The sequence below is a fragment of the Protobothrops mucrosquamatus genome, unplaced genomic scaffold (genome assembly GCF_001527695.2).
Source record: "Protobothrops mucrosquamatus isolate PMUCROS unplaced genomic scaffold, P.Mucros_1.0 scaffold943, whole genome shotgun sequence".
Classification (NCBI taxonomy): Eukaryota; Metazoa; Chordata; class Lepidosauria; order Squamata; family Viperidae; genus Protobothrops; species Protobothrops mucrosquamatus.
The window spans coordinates 208864-232094 of NW_015387191.1; the positions used below are offsets into that span (position 1 = coordinate 208864).

At 36.1% G+C, this 23231-nt stretch overlaps 1 protein-coding gene across 2 annotated transcripts in view; it reads right to left on the reverse strand.

Moving 5' to 3' along the window:
- Positions 1-23231, reverse strand: part of LOC107290644 (BMP/retinoic acid-inducible neural-specific protein 3) — a 232587-nt gene that overhangs the window by 59061 nt on the left and 150295 nt on the right. For both annotated transcript variants that reach the window (XM_015819544.1, XM_015819545.1), the window contains 2 exons: positions 13319-13424; positions 8857-9093 (listed from right to left, as the gene is read on the reverse strand). In XM_015819544.1, the coding sequence (XP_015675030.1) occupies positions 8857-9093; positions 13319-13424 (343 nt within the window). The remainder of the gene's footprint in view (positions 1-8856; positions 9094-13318; positions 13425-23231) is intronic.

Consider the following 23231-nt stretch of genomic DNA (forward strand, 5'->3'; position numbering starts at 1 on the left):
GCAGAGCCGGATGAGGAGAAGCCTGGCAAAGTGGGGCATGGCTGGCCACGACGGAGTGAGGCCAGGCGGGGCGGGGTGAGGCAAATAAGCTGCAGCTTTTGCTGCTCGCCACCAGTCTCCAAGTGCTCACTGTTTCCTTTGCGTGTGCTGGGAGGTGCCAGCCAGGTTGGGGTGGACCAGAGCTGGGGCAATGGTCCACCCCAATGGCCAATCCCTTACCATTTCTGGAACAGCTCTGGGGGCCAAATCTGGATCTGGCCCACAGGCCTTGTGTTTGACATGTCTGCTCTAGAGAAAGTCAGATCATCCCGGGCTTTCCTCCGCTGCTCTTCTGCTGATTGTATCCAGGCAGATCCAATGCTGGCTCCTGCTGCCCATACAGAATGCAGCTAGCGTTTCCTACCACCAAAATGATGGTACCTATTTATCTACTTACAGATAAGTTTTTGAACTGCTAAGTGGGAAGAACTAAGGATGAGAGATGGGAGCTTCCTGTGTCCCACAGTATTGGACTCAAACTGCCGGAGTACAGATAACTTCTGATCCAGTGTCAGTAAGCCACTACATCCCCAGCAAAAATAATGAAAGATGGTAAAAATGGAAATACTCATCCATATGCTATCTTCATTTAGCAGTTAAAAAAAATGAAATTCTCCACATAGAGAGAAGTGTCCTGCTGTTTAAGTTGATTTGCATATCTTCTTGAAATAGAAGCAGCCCTATAACTTTTCCAGAGCTGCTTGTTGAATTCTTCAAAAATGCAAGAGCTTTCCTGATGCTGTAACATTTCTACTACAGGTATTCAGATAATGCATTTCTTAGAACAGACTGGGACCCAGCAAAAAATATGTCAATGTAAAAAATGTGTTTAATATTAAAAAAGGCACAAGACAAGGATGTTCATTATCCCCATTATTTTTATATTAACACTGGAAGTATTGAATAGAAATATTAGGCAAGATTCAGAAATCAAAGGAATGAAGATAAAGGATGAAAAATACAAACTACATGCGTTCATGGATAACTTGGTTTTTACATTAGAAAAGCCGCTTGAGACAAGCCTCAAGCTTCTAAAAAAGATAGAAGAATTTGGAGAAGTGATAGGACTGAAAATAAATAGAGAAAAGACCAAAGTGATAACCAAAAACCTTATAAATAAACAAAAAAATCAACTGTAAGAAAAAAACAGAACTTCAAATAGTTAAGAAAGTTAAATACTTGGGGATACACTTAACAGCAAGATGTGCAACAATAAAAGAAGACAACTACATAAAATTATTAAAACAAATAAAACTAGACTTGGAAAATGGAAAAATCTACAACTTTTAATGTTAGGGAAAATAGCAACGATGAAGATGAATATTTTACCAAAATTAGTCTTTTTATTTCAAACAATACCTATAAAACTGGAAAAAAATTCTTTGATGAACTAAATACATTAATCTTGAAATTTATTTGGCAAGGGAAAAAAAACAGAATTATATTGAAAACGCTACAAGAAGCGAAAGAAAATGGAGGATTTGGGCTGCCAGATTGGGCTTTATACTATCAAGCATCTGTATTAACATGGTTAAAAGAATGGATAACCCTTAGGCATAAAATATTACTATACCTAGAAAGGCATGACCTACAACTTGGATGGCATGCCTTCCTATGGTATGGGAAGATTAAAATATATAGATACTTTCAAAACCACTAAATAAGGAACACACTTCTTCTAGAATGGGAAAAAGTAAAAGCGAAAATTTATATGAAAATACCTGGATGGCTTTCAACAATGGAAGCATTTGTTCACCCAAACCTAATTAACTGTGAGAAAATTGTGACTTATACAGACATTTTGAATATTGAAGGGAAACTAAAATCTAGACAAGAAATGGAAGAACAGGGCATTGCTCTATCATGGTGGCCACACCTTTATAAAGAACAGATAGAATTTGACCAGATACTATTGACGTCAGATGTCAGAACTATATAAGTATATGTTAAGTTTAAAGATGGAAGAGGACCAAGTCAAAGAAACAGTGATAATATGGGCAAAAAAAATTGGGCATAACATAGATTTAGAAAACTGGCAAAGTCTTTGGGAAATAAACTCTAAAATAACAAAGACGGTGGCTTACAAAGAAAACCTATATAAAATGTTTTATAGATGGCACTTACCACCTGCGAGGTTAGCAAAAATGTTTAAAAATATGTCTAGAAACTGTTGAAAATGTAGACAAAAACCAGGCATACATTATCATCTTTGATGGACATGCCCTAAAGCCAAAAGGTTTTGGTCAAGAATACATATAGGGTTCGAGAAAATGATGAAAAAAATATGCAGATTTTAAGCCAGAATTATTTTTGTTAGGTATAATTGTAGGAAATTATGAGAAAGAATGTGTATATTTAATGTTACACGTACTAACTGCAGCAAGAATTGTATTTGCTCAGCATTGGAAAGATGAAGAATTACCAACAGAGGAAGAGATAATCAAGAAAATTTTGGACTGTGCAGAAATGGACAGACTTACATTGAAAATGAAAGAGAAAGAAGAGTCAGAAACTTCAGAACATGGGATACATTTTATCAATGGTTAGAAAAATGAGGTAGAGAGAAAGGAGTTTAACACGTATTAGTAAGCTAAATATTGGAACCCAGACAACATGTTGTTTATAAAACATTAAGAATTTGTGATTATAAAAAAATAATAAAGGATTGTTAAAAATGTGTTTTTGTCTCTTGCCACATTAGAATAATTGGATATCTTAGACCACAATCTACTTCTTGCTAAGCTAGAAAAATGTGGGATAGACAAAATCACACCTTATGGATTTGTTACTGGCTGAAACCATACTCAACGAATCATCCTTAATGGTACTACATCTATAGAGAGGGAAGTAAGCAGTGAGGTACCACAAGGTTCTGTCTTAGGCCCAGTACTCTTCAATATCTTCATAAATGACTTAGATGAGGAAATAGGTGAACTCATCAAATTTGCAGATGACACTAAGCTGGCAGGAATAGTTAACACTGCAGAAGACAAGTTCAGGATCTAAAAAATCTTGAGAGACTTGAACAATGAGCCCTATACAATAAAATGGAATTTAATGTGGAGAAAAGCAAGGCTTTATACTTATTCAGGAAAAAAAAGGTATAAGTATAGATTAGGCAAAACCTGGCTCCAAAACAGTAACTGTGAGAGGGATATTGGAGTCCTAGTGGACAATCACTTAAATATGAGCCAGCAGTGTGTGGCATCAGCCAAAAAAACTGATACAATCCTTGGCACAGAATCAAAATCATGTGAAGCCATAGTACCACCATATAAAGCCTTAGTAGGACCACACCTGGAATACTGAATCCAGTTTTGATCACATTACTATACTATATATGTTGAGACTTTGGGAAAAAAAAGTGCAAAGAAGAGCAATTAAGATGATTAAAGGCCTGGAGACTAAAACATATGAAGAAAGGTTGCAAGATTTGGGTTTGGCTAGTCTAGAGAAAAGAAGGACTAGGGAGGACATGATAGCAGTATTCTAATATTTGAGAGGTTGCCACAAAGAGGAGGGGGTCAAATTATTTTCCAAAGCACCTGTAGGGGGAACAAGAAACAATGGATGGAAACTGATCAAGGAGAGAAGCAATCTGGAATTAAGGAGAAATTTCCTGACAGTGGAACAGCTTGCCATCAGAGTTTGTGGGTGCTTCATCACTGGAAGTTAGAGAATGGACAGTTACTTATCTGAAATGGTATAGGGTCTCCTGCTTGAGTAGGAGGTTAGACTAGAACAGGGCTTTTCAGCCTTTTCACCCATTGTACCACTTTTAGGATATGGCAACATCCGAGTACCACCAGTTGCCTAGCAAGGTGTCAAAAACTTGATGACCCCCCCCCAAAAAGGAAAAAAGTGATAAAGTACAGGTAGTCCTCGACTTACAACAGTTCGCTTAGTGACTGTTCGAAGTTACAATGGCCCTGAAAAAAGTCCCTCCCAAGCCACAGCCGAGCAAGACACCTGCCTGCCCACTTGGTGGTGCTCTTCCTCCTGTCTGAGGTTTTCACTGTTGTGAGCATTTCTGTTGAGGATTGGCAGTGGGGGTGGGGTGGGGGGGTGTTTGGTTTTTATTCCCCCCGTCTGCTGAGTGGTTGCAGCAGGTTTTGGTCACTTCACATGACCCTGGGACACTGTGACCATCATAAATATGAATCAGTTGCCAAACATCTGAATGTAAATCACAAGAGCCTGGAGATGCTGCAACATTCCAGCTGATCGACGCCTCTTCTGGGCTCAGCAGAAGTGCCAGGATCAGTGCTGCTTTCCAGCTGATTGGTGCTTCTTCAGGGCTCAGCAGAAGCACCAGGATCAGTGCTGAGCTCCAGCTGGAACCCGACACTGATCCTGGCGCTTCCACTGAACCCTGACAGCCCCGAAGAAGCGCCGATCAGCTGGAAAGCAGCACTGATCCTGGTGCTTCCACTGAGCTCTGATAGCCCTGCAGCTCCAGCCATCTCTCGCTCAGGCTTGTACGGTGCTGCCACTGGTTCAGCTCATTCCCCTCCCCCGCTACCACTTTTCTAGGATGGTCGCGTACCACCTGCCAAGTGCCAATGTACCACAGGTGGTACCCGTACCACTGGTTGAAAAGCCCTGGACTAGAAGACCTCGAAAATCTCTTCCAGCTCTTTCTGATTGATTGATGGAGTGATTGAGGATCTCTCACTGAAGATTATTATTTGATACTAGTAGAACAATTCAGTATTAAGAAGATATAAGGCCAGTTCGGAACCTTGGCCTGTGTCTACAGGATGCCCATGATAGCAATCTACATTTAATCCTATCTCAAAAGTTGTGTTGCAATTTCTCTTCAGAAATGAAAAAAAAAGACATGTAAAATGTACTGTAAGTATTGTAACGTTAAAATGGGAATTTCTTATTCAGAATTCCAATCACTCAATGCTATTACCCTTTGCTAACTTCTATTGCCTTTAACATTTCACTCCCACTGTGATGCTTCATTATTTTACTTTGCAGGGGGATCTCAAAGGATAGCTTTTTTTAATATTTTGAAAAAAATATTTGCTGACATTTCTATCTTGCATAGGTGCTGCTGTTTGTCTACCTAAGCAGCCACACTAAAAAAAAAAACCCGGTATTATGTCTATTAAAATGCATAAAACTTAGATGTACAGAGAAAAGGATATTAAATGTGACAGTTTTCAAATACCTGAGAGTGTTTTTATCAAGTAGCATTTGGATAAAATGGTTCACTCCCACCCCACACTCTATTGTCCTTTTTTATTATTAGTTCCTTTCTAGAAAATTAAGAGCTTTAATTCATCCAGAATCCTTGAGAGGCTAATGAGGCATGGTAATTTAGAGTGAGCAGCATTAGTGCAGAGTTTTGATCAAACAGCTGTTAATTTTGCAAGGGAAGTTACTAAATCCGAAGGCTACAAGATATGGCTGTATGTAGAAGATAACAATAAGAAGCAAGCAGATGGATCTGTGCAAACATTCTAAAAGAGCTCCGATTTCAGTTCACTGAAGTGGGAAAGAATAATTTGCATTTTTCAAAGGAATAGGGAAGACAGGGATTTAATTATACTAGAAAATGAGTTCCTGGTGAGAATGGGAGTAAAGAAGGCCAAACTAATTTGAAATTTATTATCTGGCTTTTTCAGAGTTGGTTGTTGATTTCCATTTTTGTTATGCATATGGGTATGAAGTGATCAATGTTTGGAGAAATAGTTTCTGTTTCCAACGTATAAACTCTTCGGGTTTTTTCCTCTCCTCCCTTTAGAAGCCCAAATGCATCACATTTGGTATGCATTTGAAATTTCTTTCTTCCTCCAGCTAATATTGGAAATCTTAGCTGTATTTTCTATCTTTTAGTTTAACTTCAAAAACCCTCAGCAAGCAAGCAGTTCAAACCTCTGGGAAGGGCAGTCACTATTCCCCCCCCCCCCCCGGCAATGGATTAGATGACAAGGAAAACAAAAGGGAAGAAAAAAATGGAGAGTGTTGCTCTCCTTTTTTTCTTTTAACATATTCATCTGTGATTTTGCTCTGCCCATGTGTGACATCAGGAGAGATGAAGAGGGAGGGAGGGAGGGAGGGAGGGAGGAAGGAAGGAAGGAAGGAAGGAAGGAAGGAAGGAATTTTATCTTTCTTTACTGTAGCATAATTTGTTACTGTATGCTTCTAGTCTTATGCACAAATGGTCATGTGGTTCATGCTTATTATCTACCACCCTCTCAAACTACTTTCAAAATACAGTAATAGTCAACACCAATTCAAGCAAAACTATGCAATCCAAGCAGCCTGGCAGCATATGTGAGGAAGTTCTTGTAGTGCAGCAACACTCATATGAATGTGCTATTTCTGGAAACTGCTCCTTCCAAGTGATGGTCTTTCATGTTATTGCTCAAATCATAACCATGACTTAAACTTTCCTTCCTTCCATCCATCCATCCATCCATCCATCCATCCATCCATCCATCCATCCATCTCTAGGAACTGATACAAAAATAAAGGAAAGTACATCACATGTAAATCAGGAGAGTTCCAGCATCATACATAATTTTCCACAGTGGCCCTGATCTTTACCAACCAATTTTAAACTATATTTTTATTTCACTTATCAGAAATCTGATGTAGCTGTGACATATCACATCTAGGAAAAATAGAGACTATAGAACAGTGATGGCGAACCTTTTAAGACTGAGGGCCAAACTGCAACCCAAAACCTACTTATGCATTGTCGAGTGCCGGGTGGATGTGGTCCATTGGGTGGGCATGGCCCATTGGGTAGGCGTGGCTGTGGTGGTAATGGCAGACTGGGTGGGACTAAAAAGTTCAATCAATCAATTCCAACTTTGCAAGATCTTTTTTTTTCCCGTGAGAAGTTGAAATTGACTGATTGAACCTTTTTTTTTTTTTTACACACGGCGGCGGAGACCTAAAGCAAAAAGGTTTTATAAAACCCAGCTGAAGGCCTAGAACTGGGGCGACGGCGCATGTGCCCACAGAGAGGGATGAGTGCCGCCTCCGGCACCCGTGCCATAGGTTTGCTACCACTGCTATAGAATGTCACATAAATTAATTTCAGAATATTTATCTCCAAAACATATACTTAGATCAGACTTACCAAATTTGGAACCATCCAGATAAGTTCAGTTACAATTCTCATCATTTCCAAATAAGATGGTCATTGGCCTATTGATTGGGGATGATGGAATTGTAATCTATTCCATCTGATTGGTGTGTGCAAGAGAAAGACTGATTTAAATTCCTCTCATTTATGCAAAAGATATCACCTGGAGAAGATGTAATCTTTCTGTTCTAAATATTTGATAACTTTTCTTACACATTTGTTTAGAAACCCTGATGTACAGCAACAAATCTCCTCAATGTAATTGATCTAGCAAAATCTCTCTTGTTCTGTCAACATCCCTTTGAATCCTTGATGAGAGTGTAAAACATGCTATGGGAAGTTTGATTTCAAAATATATCTCATAATCATAAAGATCAGAATAGCTGAGTGCAATTAAGCTGTCATGCTATTTAAAGGTTTGCTCCTCTCAAGATACCTAGTCTGAAAAGGGCAAAATGGCCATAGCAGGTAGAGACCTCCTTCAGGAGATAACTGGTATGGGTGAGTCAGTCATAAGTGATGACTGAAGGCAGTTAAATCCTCATCTGGATGTTCGCTGACATCCTTGTACTTCTGCAAGGTGTTTACATCTGTCTTTACTACATTCTGATAGGATTCTGATAGTAGAGTCACTTTTCTTTTTATGGGCAAAAGGGTCATCAACACAACAATGGCATCCTGGTAAAAAGTGAATATGGGATGAAGGCTATTTCATGCTAAATTGGAAATAGTGTGGTTTGGAGTTTCCTGAAAACTTCTAACTGACCACATGATACCAAAAATATCACTGTTGTGCAGGAATTATGAACATAGCCAGCAATCTACTTGTTTAGTAGATTATTTTTTAAATCAAGGAGGGATATGAACACATGTACACTCAAATACATTCCCCAATGCACATAGCTTTTATATAGAGCTTCTCAAACCTTTGTGCTAATTATCCCTATTTCTGTTGCACAGTCATTGCTTCTTTCACTGGTCATTCCTCAATTTACCAGTATTGGTTTTACCCAAGAATGCAACTTTGCTCAAGGTAGCAGAAAGTCCATTCAAGTCATACTTGGGATTTATTTATTTTTTTTGCTATGATTCTTGCTCTGAGAAATAGACGCTTGTGGAAGTTTGTTTAGGGTTTATATTGCAATGCATTGAGATTCAATCTCCTAAACCTGCTCCCATAGAAATTTAAGGAGTAATGTAATACTTCTATAGAGTAGAAGTATTTTAAAGGAGAGCTCATATGCTCTCCTCGGTCTGTCTTTGAAGGCTTTGTGTAATTATTGCACTATTCTCCATTGGATGGCTTAGTCTTGTTCTCCCTATGACTTTCAAAATTATTTACTTATTTCCATCCGCTATAAACATTTTTTTTATGAAAGAATGAGTGATGCTAATGAACTCTGCAGAGCACCACTGTCCAAATTATAGTCAAATCCATAGAAATGTCTAACAAAATAGTATGACACCCCCATGTCAAATCAAGGCAGATTTGGCCAGCCAAGGATCTCCTGAAAATGTAACCAAATAAGATAAAGGTCTTACACACAAGCTCAACTTAGATTTGCTGCATCCTTATTCATAACCACTAATGAATGCAATGCACAGAATCCACCATTCCATACATCATTTCTGGTGACAGAGTAATGAAGATGTCATTATAAAATCACAGGACAATAATGAAAATGATATACTATGTGAAAACACCACACCTGAATCTTCGAAATCACTATTGTAAGTATTCCATGTCTCACTGATGCGTAGCAGGCTCTCTTCCATAGCTTGAATATCCATATATGGACAGTTGCATTCTGGGAATTTGGACCCACACTGACACCAACAATCGTTGTCCTTGCAGATGAATTCTCCCTCTGAATTGCATGCAATGTAGCTCAGAGCTGCCTGCACAAACCTTTCTTGCAAATATTCGGGCAGGATAAGCTGAAGACCTTAATGGAGGAGGAAGAGAAGGAGAATAAGAAACAATTTATCTTAATAAGTGAGATAGTTTCCTCAGAGCTGAACCAATCCTTTAGATTTAATTCTATCTACAATCAATATGTCCACAGAAGATGTTAGGTCACAGATTTAAAAGCAATCAAACAGCTCACATATATCATTTTTTATGACTTGTGACAGTCAAAAGCCTTCTGGGGAAGGGAAATATTTTTGCAATTGATTGCTAGAGGGTGATTTTTCACATGCCAAGGGGAACCTGGCAACTGGTTTTTAGGGGATCTGTTGAAAAATAACTCTACTAGGAAGAAAAACATCATCATGTTTTTATTGTCCACTTTTAAACAACATTAAACCTATATACCAAGGAAAACCTCCTTGAGTAGCTTTATGTTACAGATTACTGACAATAATGCAACTATCACTTCAAATCATTGTACCTGAAGTGAGAATTCCACCCATGTTTGTATTATTGATAAAACTACTTTTTTTAATCTGCATAATCATTTTTTCAGGAATGATGCTCTTTTATTCATATTCATCTCGTTAATTCAAATCTATCCTTTGATCAATTGTGTTGAAAATCATTTCTGATCCACAGCATGGAAGATGTTTTCTCAGAATAATACTATGATGCTGGAGAGTTTATAGAACAATAATAATTAATAAATATCAAAACCAATACATCATGAATTCTACTGTTCAGTGGCATGAGAGTAGACCCAAGGAATCTCTTTCTACAAAAATGATCTGATGCCTGTGTGAAGGAGCATTCTAATCCCAAGACTAAAATGAGGAAAAGAATGATCAAATCATTTTTTCTCCAGTGTTGTTGTAGCCATATATGTTTCACTTATCTATCCAATTTTATGAAAGACTCACTAGAGAACTTCTCTTTCATGAAGACTGTCAAAAAAGAAATGGATTTTTTGATATTGCTTTGGCTGTGAGAATTTTTTTTTTCCTCCTTGGGCTTTGCCATATACGTGCTTGTAGCAAAATTGATCAATGCAGTTAATAAACATTTTGGAACACTGTGAGAAGGCATCAAACTAATTGCCAGGTATATAGCCTATGCCAGGGATTTTATTATTTATATACTACCTTTATCATTTTTATAAATAACTCAAGGCAACATACACATATACAAAAGCCAACTGGATGACATTGGCCCAGTCACTCTCCTTCAGTCCATCCACTTCACTAGTTTGTTGTGTGGAAAATTGGACGAGGAAGAATCATTAGGTATTTCACCACCTTGAATTACTTACCATGTAATAAATGAAGGATACAAAGAATCTAATAAATTCATAGTGATTAAGAAATGTAGCTTATGCCAGACAGTTTCAAAATAGAGTCAGAATATTCCTTGGCATAATATTATACTGGGACATTATTCTAAATTCAGGAAAAAATATGTATATATTCTTATGGATTGCACCACAGATTTTGTTGTCTCTACATATTTCAATTGAAAAGGAAAGTCTGGCAAACATGGGCTTAGGATTTCTGTCCTATTCTTATATTTCTCTGAATGTTGAGGGTCGTTCACCCAGTTTTGGCTTTATTATCAAGGATTTTCCACCCCTGCCTGCTCTGTGCAAGCATTACATGGAAATCAGGCAAAAAAGCTCTGTTGACAATTGTTGAATGATAAGTTGGTCAATAAATCAATTCACTTGGACATGGGTACTACACTTTATTGAAGACTGACCCCTCCAAAGAGACAGCACACCTGCCTGCCAGGACAACAAAAAGCTAGAAGCGCTTTGCTGATTTGAAAAATAGAGGTTTAAGAATCTTGTTACGCTTAATGGCTTCTGAACACAATATTCATTATTTGTTGTCTGAATATAGTTTTGTCGTCTTTGGAGAGCTAGTACATCAATATATTTTGGGCCCCAAACAGAATCATATTCTTATTCTTTTAAGTCCTTGAAAACCATTATTTCTAATTAAAATAGTGTAATGTAGCTGAGTGGGTAGAAATAATTATATATGTTTTTTCTCACATATAGCTCTCAGTTTCCAGACCAAACAACAAGAAGGGCTGGTTGGACACTATTTGACTGAATCCAATGTAAATTGCATAAGAATTAATCATAGTAAAGTGTTTTACATTTTTTTTAAAACTGGAACAAGCCAGTCTACTTATTTTCAGTGGATTGAGAGTGACATTAAAAAGCAACCATTATTTATGTTTACATGCTTACTACATTCTTGTTTTTGTTGACATATTTTGCAAATGTTTGTAGCACATCTTGACCAAAGACCAAACAAATTAATGCATGAATTTTGGAAAAAAAGATGCCTTGCTGAAAGATGTATAATAAATATGCAACATTACACAGTACAATAAAATATTTTAGAAATACAGTATAATAAAACTGAAAACATTTTCCTTGTGTTTTATATTATATCTCTCTCTGTGTGCATATGTCTATTTAAAGATATTGCAGGAAAAATATGAAAATAAACTTTGCCATATGTTAAACATTTTGTTTGTCGAGACAATGATCACTATGACGTGAATTTTAAAAGACTGTTGTATATGTGACCATTTTGACATTAGAATTACAGTACAATATGTAACAAAACAAGTCTACAATTGACATAATAATTTTCTAAGCATTTTACTGATAAATATTATGTTGAGCATAGTGAAAATAGCATCTGAACAGCAAATAACTTCAATAATGGAGATATGAGGCCCAAAGAAAATAAAAGATAAACCATGCTCAGAATTCACTACAAGTTCAACTACCAACCCATCTCTATTAGAGGTCTATGCTACTGCTGCATTCTGGAGAAAGCATAACATTATTCCATGTTTCACAGAAAGATAGTAAGCAGACCTCAAATGGCAGTAACTTATTGGGAGTGGTCTTCTTAACATCTTTTGTACACACTAAATAAAGTTTTTTTCCAGCCCCACCCCCTGTTCTGACTCTGGGTAACCTTAATAGATTTTCTTAACCATGAATAAGAGATGATGTTGATGTATACCATTGTATGAATCAATCTTTTTCTAAGATACATAGTTAATGCTATTCTAATTTCTCAGAATTCTAGTCCTCCCCATTTTCTCTTCTCAAATATATTTTAGGTGGAATTCACTGACAATCTGAAGAATAATGTTTTTTTTCCTACTCTTATTGGAATCCTTTAATTTCCCTTGAAACTTTTCTGTATTTGCCTTGAAGTTGGAAACAATTCTACTGCCAAACTTCTATAAACCCCCTGAAGGAAACTCAAAGAATGTTAATAAGATTAACACAAAGTCTCTGGATTTTTAATATCATCATTGCTTCCCTAAGCACCAGACAAGCAAAATTGTATTAAAAGTAAGAGACAAACAATGATTCCCCAACCCAACTTTTATTGTAATATGCTGGAGGATTTTTTCTTCTTCTTCTAATTATATACTGTATTAGCTTGATAAAATTTCTAGCAATGAATTCCATTGCAGGACTATATATTGCTGAATTAGCAACACTAGCACTGTCCTTGAATATAGATATGCAAACCACTCAATGGCCACTAGTATTTTTCTTTTTGATGCATAGTTAAGATTTTTAGTCAGATTGAATAACACCTTGCTTTTCAAGGAACTTTAACCATTTTAAGTAGATTGCCATATATAACAAAGAAATAGTCCAGCTCAATGTGTTGGAACTCCATTTAATAATCTGAATAAAATTCTTTTTACAATCCTGTAATCCCTTAATTTGGGGTGGGGGCAGGGTGACTGGATGGAGAAGAGTGCTATTGGCCAGATGCTCTTCCTGACCCCATTAGGAGTTTGCAGCAGATATTTTTTCTTAGTGCCCTAGGCAAGAGAAACATCTGCCGTTACCTAGGATTGAACTCTCAATGTTCCAAGTGGAAGGTGAACATCTTTACCACTAGGCCACCACATCACTCATATCCAACACTCTGAATGTTTAGAATAATTCTGTATATGAATTGGGATACTATCAGATAGTATCCAAACTGTATATTAAAGTAAAGAACATGGCCACAACAAAAATTTTGGGCCTGATTTTTTTCCTCATATTTTGAACACAACCTTGATTTTTATATACCTGCTGAAACCTTGGGGAAATGGAACCTTTGAAATGATTCTTCATATGTAGTCTTCAGGCATACTGTAAGTTTAACAACAATAGTCCTATAAACATCTTCCTGTAAGAAGTTAACAAAATTCCACCCACGTACCTTGCAACTGAATCTTATTTTCTGGACTCTGTACCAAAACAGAACTGACAGAATCTAGGTTGTCATAGTTACTGCAGCCAAGAGGACCAGTCCGGGTTTCTGTCACCTAGTGAATAAACGAATGGAAAACCATTTGCTGTATTATATAGAAAACACTAAGTTTCCTTCCCAAAACATCTGGAACTTGAAGAAATAGTGGTCATTGTAACCAACACACATGACATTACATTTTACCATGCAAACTTTTTTTTTTTAGTATAGCATTTCATCAATAGCAGAGTATTTCTTGATGGTAGTGCTAGATTTTCTACAGATTAGAAATCAGCAAAACCTTGGGAAGTCAATTTTCATAAACCTGGGAGAAGAAACAACCCTTCTCAATTTTTGTGGAAGTAGTAATATAGAAAATGGATGGTTAGTATGGGATATTCCTGAGACAGAAAAAAAGGATATTTATGCAATCATTTGTGCATAGATGAAAAAGATAGTTATCAGAAAAACATTCTGCTTAAAATTATATTGTTGGATTTCAGATATATAAATTACCTTCGAAGAAAGAATGGAAGCAAAGAGAGGGTCAAACTTCTGGATATAATATTAAACTGGATTCAAAGTGGAAGCACAGTTCTATGACTACTTTTTAAAAAATCTCATTCATAGGTTAATAGTGCATCAATTACTATTCTTAAAGATGTGTGTAACAAAATTTCTAGCATACCAGAAAAAACTGAAAACTAAAATACTGCAGTATGATTTGATTTTTTTTAAAGAAAATAATTGAATTGACTGAAAAAATGGCTCTAATTTCTATTCTGTATATTTTTAAAACTCAACTTTTTTGAAATTTGGTAATAATCCTACTGGAAGGCTTTAAGTATGTGTTATAGACCTTATTTCAGCTCATGCTGAAATCGGTGAGATAAAGGTTAACCATGAATAATTTGGCTCAATCAACTTTGATGGGATCCAAATCTCACTATTTTAATTCAAGTTTTGGATACGATGGAGGATGAGTTAAACTAGGAAAAATAATATATTTCAAATTTGGCATAGCTTCTGCTTCCTATTGTTTTGGGAAGTTTGAATGTGATAATTTTGTATTTGACCAGTTTCCCCAACTGGTTAGATAAAGAATATTTTAAATCATTTGCCATTTATACTGAAAAGTGAATCTACTTGCAAAAATCTGTCTTTTCCCCATCCCTGCACTTTTGGGGAAAATCTGTATTTTACACATAATACAATTTATTTTGGCTAAGATCATGTACAGTGCCTAGTAATAAAGGTTAAGATGTGTTTATAAATTTTGATCAATGATGTAAGTGATCATTATCACATAGTAGGCCCCAAATACATTTTTGTATACTTGTTTCAAAATATTTTAAAAGTATACAAGTCAAGGTATAATAGTAAAACCACAAAGTACACAGAAATTTTAATACATAAGACAATTAAAAGTTTAGATTTAGCAAGTTGAACATACTTTTGTGTGTGTGTGTGTGTGTGTGTGTGTAAGTCTGTTTTGAATTTATAGGTTCTCCTTTAAATTTATCTTTAACACTTGTTATTAATCTGGGGGGGCTGTACAGCAGACTGACAGATTTTTCTCAACATGAAATACTAATCTAAAAAGCAGAACAATTTAATTATACACAGGTGGCATCAAACATGTCAAAGAAAATAACTTTCTTCTTCTTTGATTGTTTTGGAAGTCTCTAAATGAAAAGAGTCTAACGACTTTTAGACAAGCAGATTTAGACAAATAGATTGAAAAAAATAGAAGAAGATAGTGTTGAAATAGTCTGTCTTTAAGGAGCTATATCAAATTGCCAGCTGAAAAATAATAAGGACACCTGCAACTTTCAAAGAAGCATGATGAATATTCCATAGCATACATTTTACGTCTCTTTATTAAATATGTGCAGCTAAAGGTGATTACCTCCATTAACATATATTTCAAATAAATAGTGGTAAGGCTAAAGAGGATCATCAACAGCTCATATAAACTAAAAGGTTCTCTAAAGTAGTGTGCCATTCTTCCTCTGATCACACCAAGGAGAAAGATGGCATCTGGGAACAAAGTCATTTCAATTTGGCTATTCTTAATATGTTTGAGAAAATTATTTCTCATCAAAACTAACAAATGAACACTTAAGCTAGTTGCTAGAACATTCCTAGGTTTTTATGAAAACAGTTTGAAAATTACTACATTAGAATAACCAGCAATTCATTATTAGCTATTTTTTTTTCATTAAAGCAAAGACATTTTGCTTATATATGTATAAGAAAATAACATTTAGGGTACGTAGCTATCCATCTTTGAACATTATACTTATTCAGTTTCCCCAACTTGGTATCTACCATTATGATGGGCAGAACTCTCCAAACTAACAAATCAAAAGGCAGTGTTGAAATATATTTTATTTCACATAGCTACTCTTTTTTGTCTCCAACCTTGTTACAAAGGAGACTGACAACATTTCCTTTCAGTCAGTCTGATGGTTCTTCTTGCATATCTTACAATAAATCAATATTTAACATATCAGTGGACATCTTGATACTTAGCTGTCACAGAAAAGAAGAGATATCATTCTTGCAAACATAATTAAAAATATGATATTTCTCTGTTTTGACAAAAGAAACAAATACATATAAGTCTTGACCCAGCCAATGAATTTGCTTTGCTGGTTAAAGCCAAATATTCATATAAAACATTGCTTAGTATTTAACAGAGTGGCTAGTCAAATACTTCTGGGAATGATGGCAATCATCACTTTTGGATTTATCTGTTGATTACGTTGGATTAATTGAAACTTTAGTTTGATCCTGCAAGGAGGGTCACGGAGATATCCCTCACACATTTTCATACAAGAATCATTTGCTTTTAATGCACTGTGAATGCATAATGAGTCATTTGCTTTATAATGAGGAAATATGGGAGCATATTTACAGTTTCCATTTATTCTCATTATATCTTGTAACTTTTGATGTAACCAAAGAACGATAAATAGAATAACCATTAAATGCTATGTTTTTGCATATTTATGTTTGTCCTTCAATGGAGGGGGAGCAAAAGAGGGGACTGAATCAGAGAAGAGAAAAATGATTCTGAACCATGTTTGAGAGAGAGTGTCTTGTTTATTTTCCACTTAGATCCCAGCAGTCTACTAGTGTGCTGTTTAGTTCCAGTCTTTGAAATGTTAGGGACTTTTCAAGAACATGTCTATTTGTCAGCCCTTTCTCTCTCTCTCTCTCTGTCTCTCCCTCTCTCTCTCCCTCCCTCTCTCTCTCTCTCTCTCCCTCCCTCCCCCTCTTCTTTGATTTACAACCATTTGTTTCATGACCATTCATTTAAAAATATACAGAGTAAAATGAAGTAATATAAATACTACACACACACACACACACACACACACACACACACACACACAAAGTAAATATATATACAGGTAATTCTCTACTTACAACCATTTGTTTAATGAGCATTCAAAGTTACAATGGCATTGAAAAAACCGGACCCATTACAGTTTCAATTCCTAATCCCTTAAGTCTCTTTGAATGCACTTAAGACCTCTAACTAACCCTAAAATCAGGCTGTAGAAACATGAGCAAAGTTTTCCCTACCATTTCATTTAAAGCAATGCCCAAAGCAAATTTGTGGTCCATATTTACTCATATCTCTTCCTATTCATGCTCTTTTTCTTGATGGATTAGTACAGCTCCTCTTTCAGTGATGTCATTTTTTGCTACCCTGCCTATTTTTCCAGAGCTGTGATCCTTTGTACATTATCCCATTAACCATCTCAAAGTGAACTCACATTTGAACTGCTACATTGCAGCTGATAATAATTTAATAACTTATTCTTTTGCTCCTTTTCGACTGCTAAGCCAAGAGGGAACTCTCTGATGGCTTTCATTTCGGAAACCACTCAACCTTTACCCTTAAATTTGTCCTTCTATCTGTGACATTTCATGTATTAATTTTTCTTGCAATTTCTCATATACTGAAACACCACACTCTTCTATAGAAGGTGCTGATCTATTCATTTTCTATATGCTACACATTGCTTATCCAAGTCAACTTTTTCTTTGTTAACTGCTTCCTTTGAATAAAAAAGAAAGATATTTTCTTAAATATTAACTCAGTGCCAAAATGCACTGGGTTATACGCTAATATATGAGGGGCATGAATCTTTCCCCAGATCCATCTGTTGTTATGAAAAGTGGTTCTTATATTACCAGACCTTCCACTACAAATAATCCTACATACTTGTGCAGATCTGTGTTTTCATTTGAAGAACTGTGTGCATATGCAGTCAAGTGTAGGAGATAAACGGAATTATCTTTCTTTTGAATCTAGTATAGAATATTCTGAAATAATTTCTATATATGCTTATGTTGTAAGAATCAGAAGGCAATTATTCCATGCAGATAGTTAAATACGTCATTTCTCCAAAATATGATTTCACATCAATAAAGGTTAGATTTTTTTTTTTTTGCCTGCTCATCTCAAAAATATTGTTGCATGTCACTTCAGTCAGAACAGAGCTGGAAGGGACCTTGAAGGTTTCCTAGTGCAACCCCCTGCTCAAGCATACCATTTCAAACAAGTTTCTGTCCAGTCTCTTCTTAAAAACCTCCTGTGATGAAGCACCTACAACAGACATGTCAAACACAAGGCCCAGGGGCTGGATGCGGCCCGTGAAGTGGTTTCATGTGGCCCACGAAGCCATCCTGGAAACAGTGAGGGAACGGCCCCCGCTGCCTTGGCCCTGGCCCAGGCTGGCCAGGAGTACAATTTTGTGGTGGCCATCTATGCTGAAACGCATTTAGTCTTAGTCCACAAGGCCGTCTGGAAACAACGAGGAACCAGCCCCTGCCATATCAGCCCCACCCCCTGGGTGCATGCTGGGGAGGTGTTACCCTTTGTGAGAAATGAAGAAATGCATCATCACCTGGAAGTGGTCCTGGTCCCACCTCCTTCTGCCAGAGACCCTCAGATCTGTCCCACTCCTGCCCAGGCCCCCATAGGCACCATTGACGCAAATAATGTAGAGCTGGCCACGCCCACCCAGTATGCCATGCCCACTCAGGCTGCACCCACTCTGGCCACACCCACCCAGCCCCCTGAGGGCAACCACAATGCTGATGCGGCCCTCAATGAAATTTAGTTTGACATCCCTGACCTACAACTTCTGATGACAAGCTGTTCCACTGGTTAATTGTCCTCACTGTTAGGAAGTTTCTCCTTAATTCCAGGTTGCTTCTCTCCTTGATTAGTTTCCATCTATTGTTTATTGTCCTGCCTACAGGTGCTTTGGTAAATGTTGACCCCCTCTTCTTTGTGGCAACCTCTCAAATATTGGAATGCTGCTATCATGTCACCCCTAGTCTTTCTTTTCTCTAGACTAGTCAAACCCAAATCCTTCAACAGTTCTTCATATGTTTTAGTCCCCAGGCTTTTAATTATCTTAGTTGCTCTTCTTTGCACTTTTCCCCAAGTCTTAACATATTGAAGAAGTCCCAACTTCTTCATTTCAATTCTGCTTCTTAATTATGAGCAGAAAAAGGTTATTTCTAAAATATGTGGCTCAAATGAAATAACTGCATATCTTTTTATTCTCATTTCCCAGGAATGAATGAATTAATGTGTCTGTACATATGAATATAAAAATGTATTTATAGGTAGGGGCATTTTTCTATCAATCTGTCTGTCTGTCTGTCTGTCTGTCTGTCTGTCTGTCTGTCTGTCTGTCTGTCTGTCTATCTATCTATCTATCTATCTCCAAGCTTTTAATTTCCCTCTAATGCCAACTTTATCAAGTATACACAGAATGTGAATGAGTGGATATAATTTATATCTCCTGTGAACATAAATTTTAGCTCTACTCCATTTATTTGACAAATAACAATTATCAATTATTTATTTGCCACATAATAGATAAGTACCTGAAACCTGAATCATTATAAGGTATTTACAGAAAGGCACAGAAAGATGAGTCAGAAGGACTTAAAATTCATGTAATGCAATCTGCTATCTAAAGGCCTTCTATATTATGGTAAGGTGATTTGTCCTTGTATAGAAGCAAGAATTTGGATTCTTCACTGCAAAAAGATAACTGCAATTAGATGAAACATCACATTCTGTGCATGTAATTACACTGGTAAGTAAGGGTGAGAGGTCATATCTGTAACATTCATTGACAAAAAAAAAATGCATCCAGGAATGTATTTAGTAACACAAAAATCTAGGCTTTACAGAATAGGACTAATCAGGTAGATTATTCAACCATAGAAAAAGAAATCAAATAATATTTTTATTATATTTCAGGGAATACTTGTCCTTCCTTGTGAAGAAAACTAGGTACATAGGGATGTAAATAAGCTTCAGATACTTCTTTAGGCTCACCTCAAGAAGAAATGAGCTGCAGATACTCTAAATTATGTCTGGAAAATGACTCAACTGTTTCCTGATATAAGTTTTACTAGGTTGACATGGATAGAAATTGAATGAGTTTCAAGTGAGTCTGGAACAAGAAAGCAATGCTTATTCTGAATCATGGAATTAATACCCATGGAAAGAATTCAGTCTTTGTGAATACAATAAAATCTAATAGCTATTACAAGAAATAAAAATATTGAGAGGAATAGATGAATGAATTTGAACCAAGGAATCATGTAGATATGATAGAGTAAAACAAGAAAGCCATCAGACTAGGTCTGGCTATCAGCTACCAGAAATAGGAATCAAACAAAGCCCAAAACAACAGCTATGAAAGATTAAGAACTGTTATATGTATTGCACACTCCTTTCTATATATATCAGCCTTTCAGGTTTTCCACAATTTTCAAAATGTATTTATAAATTTTGTAAATTAACAAAGATGCTCTGTATATTTCCTTGAGCATTTCATTGTTCAGCAAGATTTTGAATCTCCACTGAAATTTTTTTGACTATATCCACTAATAAATTCCTCCCCTCTCTCTAAGCCTCTGACGCTCCTACGTAGCCTCAGTTGGATTAGAATAGATCACAATAAAGGTGACCTGCATGTGTGTCCTAATGCAAAGCTTGATAAAGGAAAATAATGAATGAATCATACACAGAAGAATTTGTGTATGTGAGTTACGTGTAATCCTGGTGCATGCCTTAGAACATGCTCTGAAAACCTGCAATTCTTTAATGAATCCTTCATCTGCCAAGTCAATGTGGAAAGTGTTCCATGAAAGTCTATTTGGAAAAAAAAACAGTTCAGATAATTCAAAATAGTGAAATGCTTCCTTTTGTGTGAGCAATTTCATGAACTTGAAATGAATAAATATACACTGTAAATCTTATAGATAAAATTAAGAGCTCTGTAACAGTTTTGTTTCAGAGGATTTTCCACATCAAGTTTTAAAAAAAGGTAATTTCAAAGGAGGCAGTATCTATCACTCTAAACCCAAACTGATACAGATTAATCTTTGATTCAGCAGACTGTGAATTATACACAGAGGAATTTGTAACAGGTCAAGGTTATGTGTAATAGACTTTGCTTTGGAAGGTGCATGAATAGCATGCACATTTTTGTAACTTAGTTATAGAATAGGACTTGGCTGGAATGTCCCTCCCTGCTTCATTCTGCAGAAGGCATAAAATAGAGTTAACATGTATCAAAGGAAAATGAGGGAAGAAATAAAGAGATGTATAAAGAATAGGATTCTTCTGTTTCACATTGTACACACAAAAACTCGCTAGTAGAATGTGAGTAGAAATTAGTCAAAAAATATTTTGGGAAGAAGAGTTCAGCCCGTAATTGGCTTCCAATCTAAAACATTCCATAATGAAGCTGGTTTCAGAGCAGGTCTAATAAATTCTGATAGTCTGGTACAATCATCATGATCAGCCTTGTTTTGCTATTGGTATTAGAAAGGCAGAAGGCAATTGAGAATAAGGTAAAAATAAATTTTGAAAAATCACATATAAGCAAATGTACAATAATAATCGTTAGTTATTATTTAGAATGAGGAACAAATCAATAAGTTGAATTCCCTCTTTCTCTCTTTCACACACAAAACAGATATCAGATTATCTCAAAAATGTTACATAAAATTCTATAAGCACTCTTTCATTTCTAGAATGCTCTAGTTGTTTAAAGATAAATACAATTCTTCAGCTTTAATGCCTTGGTTTTAAAATAAAGTGCTTTACACTCCTAGCTATTTAGGTTGCAAGAGGCATTTTACAGAGAACAAAGGTTACTGCATAGATCAATGGCAACTGAATCGCATTCATAGTTCAGTTGACTTTGCCCATAAAAAAATAAAGATTTACACATCATTTTCAGATTGTTTAACAAGGACTGTACAATTCTATATAATAGGATAACTAACTCCTACATCTATTAAATCAATGAGCTCATTCTGTTGAAAATCAGTGGCTCAGGATGGGAAAAGATACCCAACTTTTTTTCCCCACAACATAAAGCAGAAAAGCAAGCCATTGCTACTTTTGACAAATAGCAATGTCAAGAAATAAGAAAGCTATCATTACTTGGAGGAGAATTTAGGAAAGCAAAACAAGTTGTTTGGCACTTTAATGGGGATCATGAAAAGCAATACCAAGCCCACCAAGTCTTTGGAAAAGGAATGAATCTCAGTTAAACTGTGCTACAAATGTGCAAAGACTATCCTATTTACTCTAATTAAAAATTCACAGATAGATATTTATATAGTCAACACATGATGGAGTTGCATATAGAAAGTCTATGGCAAACAGACTATAGGATATTTTAGCAGCATAGCAGAGCTCTGAAACAACATAGCATGATGGACCTGCTTTCAATCATAGCCTTTTGTTGGCTCTAAACAAAGATAGTATATACAGGTAGGTTCTGTATAAACAAAACAATTTATGCTTTGTTATACTGGTAAGGAATGACACTGACACTGAGACCTATTTTATATTCCCTTTGGAGGAGGATAGGCAGATAGAGAATAGTATAAAGAGATAAATTTTCAAAAATATCCAGAATGACATAATCATATCAGCGAGGATTCTGGGAAGAAGCTGAATAATGGAGGTTCTGATTAGTAACTAAAGGCTAAAACGACTTAGACACCTTTGTCGGCAATTGAAGGTAGACTTTATTCTACCTGGTTGGTAAATTTGACCTGGACTGAGAGTGTGCAATCAGTAGAATGCTTGATAAAACTGGAAGACTCCTAGAGGACAAAACCTGGAGAAGGAGAAGAACGGTGAAAGAGAATAGCATTGTGAGGCACTGATTCTCAATCTTTGCAACATTAAGATGTGTGGACTTTCAGAATTCCCCAGCTGCAAGGCTGGGTTGAAAATAAATGGAAGAAAAATCAAAAGTTTATCTGGCACCAGCTAATTGCTAATCAGCTCTTTATTCTGAGAGTGATAGTAAAATGCCAACTAATTTTGTTAAGACATTTCCTTAGACCTAAAGTGATAAATAAGAGTAGGAAAAAAATTAGGAACTGAGGAGAAGAATGCACATATGTTAGGAACACTCATATGTGTTTAGGCTTTAGTCATATGGTGTGAAGATTTGTTTACTTTGAATGCTTTTGAGAACAAATGCAGGTCTAGAGAAAAAAATGGATAAAATGCAAGGAAGGCTGTGCACTCATTGAAGAGTGTTTTTTTTTTTAAAGTTAGCCATGAAAAAATGAAAGTGCTTGAAACTTCTTGTAATGTCTATGGACATTTAGATTTAGATTTTAGATTTTATTAAATTTATACCCCGCCCTTCTCCCGGAGGACTCAGGGCGGCTTACAGCCAGTTTAAAACAGTAATACAATACAAAATTTAAAAAGATTAAAAATAAATATTTAAATTTGGCCGCTTCTACTAAAAATTTAATTTAAAACCCCTTTAAAATACCCCTAGGCCAGTCCTGCCTG